Source organism: Frankliniella occidentalis, unplaced genomic scaffold (genome assembly GCF_000697945.3).
Source record: "Frankliniella occidentalis isolate FOCC.00 unplaced genomic scaffold, Focc_3.1 Scaffold127, whole genome shotgun sequence".
Classification (NCBI taxonomy): domain Eukaryota; kingdom Metazoa; phylum Arthropoda; class Insecta; order Thysanoptera; family Thripidae; genus Frankliniella; species Frankliniella occidentalis.
This window is the reverse complement of record NW_026267254.1, coordinates 289,645-296,911: the sequence shown is the minus strand read 5'-3', so window position 1 is coordinate 296,911 and position 7,267 is coordinate 289,645. Positions and strand designations below refer to the sequence as shown.

Below are 7,267 nucleotides of genomic sequence, written 5' to 3'. Positions count from 1 at the left end.
TACCTTGAGAATAACGCTATATTATTAACCTCCTCTCATATTTCTAGACCTTCAGCCACGTATCCGGCGCGCACATGAACCCCGGCCTCTCGCTCACCGCCATGATCCTGGGCAAGCTATCTCTGCCCATGTGGTTTATCTACACCATCTTCCAGTGCCTGGGCGCCGTACTTGGATTCTCCATTCTCTACGTGAGTATACCTTTGGGTCAGGAGTCTAGGTGTATGAGGACAATGCTACAGTTCTTATTTTGTCCACAGGGTATCACACCGTCCAACGCTTTCGTCACAAACCCCGACAAGCCGATGCCAAACTTGTGCTGCAATGCACCCAACCCAATGCTGTCCGGCAGCCAGCAGTTCTGGTCCGAATTCATTTTCTCTGGTGAGCCCTATATGTAGCTGCAATTACTGATGTGACGTGCTTGAGGTGAAGATGCAGTCGTGTCTATATTGTCTAGTGTGTATAAGCTATGTCGCTATATTTGGATGATTTAGAAACAACATGACGTTTGCAGTATATAGAGTAATTGTACTGATATCAGATGTGTTCGACTAACAAGTGGTTGCAAGTGTTTAAGACCGCAGCGAATACGTTCACGTGTTTAAACACAGTGAACCACTCAACTTTACAGTCAAACAGTTTCACACCTAAGCAATCCACAAGGTGTTAAATACTTGCAGGCAGTTCTTTTACGGCGAACTCATCAGGTATCAATGCAAGCAGCTAGCTAAGGTAGTGTACCCCTGACAAGGAGGCTACGCACGACACTGCATCTCGTCACTAAAAACACTATAACAGAACTTTGTCTATGTTTTGTAAAAACAAAATTTTCTTTCAACCCAGCCCTGCTCAGTTTGCTCGCCTGCGCTGTCTGGGACAGAAGAAACCTGGACAAGCACGACTCAGTATCTCTGCGATTCGGTTTGGGAGTCTTCGCCATCGCATATGGAGGAGTAGGTTTCCTAGAAAATACGCCATTTAATTTATCATCCGCACTAATTTATTTATTTTAACAACTACCGGAAAAAGTTCCACCCAAGACAATTTTAAAAATTAGAAACCAGAAACTTTAAAGAAAGTTCAAAACTTCCCTTGAACTCCTGACTAACGATTCTAAATTGATTCAAAAATTGCCATATTAATTGTTATTAAACCCAATTGTTTTCCAAGTTGATCAAAATGTTTTTGAAAAAATCCCAACAATGTTTTTGAAAAATACTGTTTCCAAACTATTTGGACAGATTTGGGGTGGGGGGGGGGAGAGATAACGACTTTTATTTACAGTGCTTGACTAACAAACTCGCATTACTTTTCAGGTCCAGTACTCTGGATGCAGCATGAACCCTGCCAGGACCTTTGGCCCTGCCGTTGTCTGGAACTATTGGGACAATCATTGGGTAAGTTAAACACACATTATTCATTATTATCTTCCAGTATTATATGACATAGCATTGTGTACAGTATGGAGCCTGTTTAGAACAGGCGCTATGCTGCGACATTTAAATATCCTAGTGGCGGCATAAGTTATGGCACATAAAAAAGAACGTCAAACGTAGTTTGGTATTGGTAACAGACAAGCCTAAAATTTAAGAGTCTTCTAACATTACTACGTAATAAAGTCGGTGTACACATGCCAAGCTAGTTCAGCTCGTCACTATCCTCAAGCGGGTAGCAGCTAATTGCCTCTTCAAATTCAGGAATTCCATCATGATTGTTAAATTTTTACAATCTATCCTAGGCTACAAATTTCACAGTGTTGAAGATCGATGTTACAGCACACTGCAAAATCGAAGAAGCACCAAAAGAATTAATAATTATGCAGCAAAGCCGGCTCAAACTATCTTTTCTTCTTTGCAGCTCTATTGGGTCGCTCCAATGTTGGCGAACCTCGTGGTTGCTTCCTTCTACAGGATCGTTTTCCCAGAGCCCAAGCCCCAGCCCGTTGAATAAAGAAATATACCGAACGCCAGAGAGAGAGGTTCCCAAGCTGAACAGCCATGGGCACATTGCTCCAGATCAAACTACTCATCTAATGTTAAGCCATGACAAAGGGGGGTTTTGTGATAATAGTACAATGCTTATCAATATCGTGTAGAATTATTTTCTTACTTTGATTTTTCCAGTCTTTAGCTAGCTAGTAGACTACAATACAGTTGTCTGTGTATATGTGAATCTCAGCTCCTACTCAGACGCAAAACGTAAGCCGTGGTCAGAATATATAAAGCGCTATTACCAAAGTCAGTTTAGAAAAAAATAAATTATAACAGTTTGACTTCCACATCCGTAATAGAAAGTTCATATTTATGTTGTTAGGGAAAATACAAGACTGAATGTGTTGTGCACAGGGAAGTGAATTTTTTGTAATATTTTATCTGATGTGTGAAATGAATGTTCAATAAATTAAAGTTAACACATAAGGACACCTGTCTTACTCGTGTTTCATTTTCAAGTTACGTTTTTAGCACAATCTCGAAAAACGTTGTGTATTCCTAAAATAATACATGAAATGACAGTTTTATCAATAAATGAGCCTAGTTTGCCTCTTCCACACTCCATGACCATGAACTGCACTCTCTGGAAACGCAGGTTTGAGGAAGTGTCACACTAAATGGTTTGAGGCACGGAGGGTCTCACACTACTTGTTGTGAGGCACGGACGGTGTCACACTACTTAGTGTGAGGTATGTTTGCTTCGCACCATTTGGTTTGAGACTGCCTCACACATGAGTTTTCAGAGTACTTTAGACTTCTGTGTATATCTAGGAGGAATAAAATTACTATGATAGCCTTAATTTCACACTGTTCCGTTCTACACTTAACCTATGGCAGATTTACTGATGGTACATAACAGTCGACCTGGGAGGCAGACACTTTTGCTATTCCGTGCCTGCTGCACTAGTTAAAATTAATTCAGGTGGAGTTTATAAACTCTCCACTCTCCGGAGGGATTCGAACAGAGTCCATGTGTCCAGATTAGGTTTGTGTTCATTTAAAGTTCCCCAGGCGGGGCGATAGTGCAAGCAGGCACAGAATATAGCAAAAGTTTCGATCGAGTGAAATGCATTTGATGCTCGCTAATCGTGTCGGCCGTCACTCTCCCACGGCTGGCCCAGCGGCCGGTGTCGTGTCAGACGCACGCGCGGGCCATCCTCTTCACACCTGCGTGGGAACGCGTCCTCACACTCAAGAGGGATTATTGTCACCGATATATTCATAAGTTCTTCCCACACTACTTTTAGGAGAGGAGGAAGTGGAGGACGACAAGTTGAAAGAGCGGGAAAAAATGGTTTGTTCAATTTATCGTGTTTTCCGAACCACCGTTTTGTTATTTTTCAAAGCATCGCGGTCCGGTCACATTGTTTTTCTTGCACCAGTTTGCGTCGCAGCCCGCACTGGGCCACTTAATTGATAACAATAGAAGGGTGGGTGATCGCACACTCTTGTCGCAGCCCCCGATGTTGACGTAGGGTTGCGCTGCTCTGTCCAATGGGCGACTCGCAGACAATTCTAAATATTAATAGTTCAATCCGGTGAATTGTTGAGCATTTTTTTTACGATCGGAACGTGTTCAAGTAATTTTAATAATCACAACGGTTTCGTAAAAAAAATTAACCAAGCAAAATTTCGTAAAAAGAAAACGACATATTTTGTGTAACAGTAGAAATAGATTAAAGGTGGTGGCCTTTTGCAGGGCCAGGAAGTTGCAATTTGGAGTGTTTTACTCGCGTGTGGACGAGGAGGGTGCGAGCTGTGCTTTCTTCTCCTCTCTGACCCTGCTCAGCTGCACTCTGGATGCCGCATGCAGACATGCCATGCAGGCTGGCGCATCGTCACAGAATCCATTATAATGTTCTGCTACCCTCTGCTGCGTCCGAATGAGCTGCTATAGCGATGCTCGGCTCCCTTCGATGGTGCTACAAAACTTACTGATGCAATCTTGCGTTGCTACCCTTATTCTTCCGCCCCCCCCCCTCTCTCTCTCTTGACCACTTATATTTTACGTTGCAAATTGAACCTGCAGAAGTTGCTCATCATTCAAACCACACGGTGTATAATGGGACACCATGTACACTGTTATGTTCTTAGCAAATTAGTGGGCTAACTAAGCAAGCAGCCAAAGCCTTTGCAGTACGCACAAAACCTAAGCAAAGTGCAAGTATGTATCAGTATATGGTAGTTTAAATAAATGGTCTCGCATCTGTTCATTCTATAAAATTGCTTTGGTCAATTCTTCTGCTTTAGCCGCATTGCTATTGCGGAGCATTCGGCGCCCGAAAGGTGCTTGATTCATACTTTTTCCGCTTAATGGAAATAGGGGAAAAAATAAAAGTAGGTCATTGAACGGCTACGTGAGCTGCGTTTTATTCACCCACCCCGACCGGTAATTGAGAAGGGTGGCAAAAAGAGATTGATTTGCAAGTTTTTGAAAAGAGAGGCCAGGGCTGGCCGGCAGGGGCCAATTACGCGAAGTGCAGTTTTTTGCAATATTGATAAAAGAAATGATGCGGTCACTGGGGTTGCAGAGCCAAAAAAGGGAAACTCATGCAAGAATGATTCAGGATATTCGTTTTATGGTCTGACACGCCGTGCTATTTTTTTATACTATTATTTTTTGTGCGTTTCGAAAGTTTTTAGAAAATCTACGTCAGATACTTTTTTTTTCCTTTTCGCTTTGCATGTGTTTCGATAAAGACGGTTTTTGTCCTGTCAGAGGGGAGGCGAGGGCGCGTGGTCGCACGAGGGGACCGTCGGGGACTGCGACAACGCCGACACCTCAGGATAAAGCGTGACCTCACCTCAACCGTGCTTAAGCTCGCGCTGCATTAGCGGCTAAGCTCCGGAGCAGATCGCAATGGCGGTAGCATCACAAGTAGAATCAATAGATACTCAATTTTATAGCTTCACAAACAAAAGCATGTGTCAATTCAATAAAAGGCATCATACACATCAAAGTTATCTTTCCAAGTTTTCAATATTTGTTGATCTTAGTTTATAACAATTTAAGGACAAAGTACGACTAGCAGGGAAATCTTCCAAGTGATCTACAAAGTTGCGCGCGCAAAATCACTATACATGAACACGCTTTGTTGGTACCGACTACGCGTGTCTTTAGGAGAAAATGGATCCTTTGATCAGGAACTCGTTTGGGCCTGGTGTGACTTAAAGAACGGGGATGAGATCCCCCTCCCCCTTCCCCTGGCTCTCATTCATTCTCTCCCCTCTGTCCACCCCGAGCCCCCTGGTGCTCTCTAACCCTTTTTCCACCCCCCATATTTTAAAAGCGGATTACAAGCGGCTTGATGCGTTGTCAAAGACGCAACCCAAAAAGGTTGTATTACAACAAATAGCACCGTGAGTACTAGTAATCCAGGGCACTGCAAAATGCTCTCCAATTTCCATCATCTGTGATTGCGTGCGATACTGCCAAAAGAACGAAGCTGTGGGGGTTGAACCAGCCACAGGGTTTAAGTGTAGTAACGATCATGACTTATGGACATGTCTTTCAGTAAGACAAGTAACTGTCTATGTGTTCCCCTCACATAAGAATGCTGCGCAATACCGGCCACATCAATTTTTGGTCTGATATGCAAGGGGTAGCCTTGGATTACCAGAAAAAAATTCTAAGGCTTCCCCTTGGAAGCAGAGGGTTACAAGGCACATTCTGGTATTTCAAGGGTCGATATTGAAATTATCCACCCGTCTTAATTGAAATTCACGAAATAACCTGCTTGCAATCCTAGAGAAACTTTTTACCGTGTGCTGCCAACCCCCGGCCGGCAGCTGAAGTGGCCGGTCCAGCCACAGGCCAGGGTGTTAATTTGGTTAAACAGCGCGTAATGCGGGGCCGTGGCGGCCGTGCTCACGCCGTGCTCACGACGTGCTCGGCGGCGGGCGGGGCGGATCAGCTAATGCACGCCTCGTGCGCGCCACGCGGCGCCACGCGCCGAGTGTTGTGCTTGTGGCGCTTTAGCGGGGCGGGGCGTGCGCGCCGCACGCGCCTCGGTGCAACAGGCACGCCACCTGCCCGCCCAACTGTCACTGAAACTCTCTGTAATGTCAGCGGTTCACAGGAGTGGCGCGGCCGTCCAGCCGACCTCGTGCCGCGCGTCGTACTCAGATTTTTCGGACGCTCACTGTAAGACTTTTTTGTCAAGATGACGGCACCGTGGCCAATTGTAAGGTAGAAATGGATGTCGTCACAAGTTTTTTGGGGGATGTGACGAGAAAACCCATGAGGACATCCCCATACTAAAAATTCGCCATGGTATTGCCGTCATTGTGACAATAAATTTTTTGCAGCGGCTGTGGGCCAGCCCGCGTGATTTGCAGTAATTACTAGCGCGTGGACATAAGCAGACGCTGCACGCAATAAACAGAAATAACTCTAGGTTTGTGTTTTTGTTTTCTATTCTTGTAAACGCAACAGTAGTAGAACAGTTCCACAGATCCTGGCGGCGAGGGACGTTACTGGCCAGGTAGGAGGAGGAGGGTGGGGGGTGGCTTTTGCTCCTGTATGTACGCAAATCCCCCGCCGGGACCAACCCCCCATCACGCCCCTTCCAGTTCAAAGCAGTAGAACACTCTTTTAATAGTTGGACCTTTCCTGAACTTTTAGTCCTGTACCATTGGGTGTATACCGAATGCAAGCGTGCGTACGTCCGCACGCCTCAACAGTATACAACGAGAAGAAAGAACGGCGCTGACGGATCACCCTGTACACTAGTTATTTCTAAATACTCCATAGAGCAATCATTATTTATGGAAAGATTTTCAGTGTAGGTCAAAAGAGAATTATAATTCTACATAAATGTTAAGAACAACTTTTGCTAACGGACTGGTCGCTTGTTTGTTTACCTCCGTTGTCATCCACCTCGCGCTATAAATCGAGTCCCGTTTATTAAACTGTTAGCTTTGTTTCCATGCCGGCAGGAGTTGAGGACCGGACCATCCATTTCTGCTCCAGTAGTTTAAAGGACCATTTATCACCCCTGCTCGCATCTGTCACTCATTGTCTGCTCCCTCTCGCTCCCTCTCGCTCCCCCCCCCCTCTCCTATGCCACTCGCTGGACCTGCACCCTCCGCAGCGTGAGCCACCCTTAGGCTAGCTTGCAGGGACCTGAAAAAAAGTTGGAAGTTTGGATCTGGCTTGGCTAGGAGTGGTTTGCTGGCAGCATAGCCACTGACACAAGAAACGGGCCCGATTGAATCAATGTTTACCTTTCTCGCGACGTGTAAGGCGACGAGATGTGCCGCGTCGAGTTTCT

General features: G+C 45.2%; 1 protein-coding gene across 1 annotated transcript in view; it reads left to right on the top strand.

Annotated features, from left to right (window-relative positions):
* LOC113212757 (aquaporin AQPAe.a) overlaps positions 1 to 2,423 on the top strand; it is a 40,321-nt gene extending 37,898 nt beyond the window's left edge. Inside the window, exons 3-7 of the mRNA XM_052270570.1 lie at positions 48 to 191; positions 261 to 384; positions 847 to 956; positions 1,320 to 1,400; positions 1,861 to 2,423. Coding sequence (XP_052126530.1) covers positions 48 to 191; positions 261 to 384; positions 847 to 956; positions 1,320 to 1,400; positions 1,861 to 1,953 — 552 coding nt within the window. The 3' untranslated portion in view covers positions 1,954 to 2,423. The remainder of the gene's footprint in view (positions 1 to 47; positions 192 to 260; positions 385 to 846; positions 957 to 1,319; positions 1,401 to 1,860) is intronic.
* Positions 2,424 to 7,267: the final 4,844 nt, after the last annotated feature.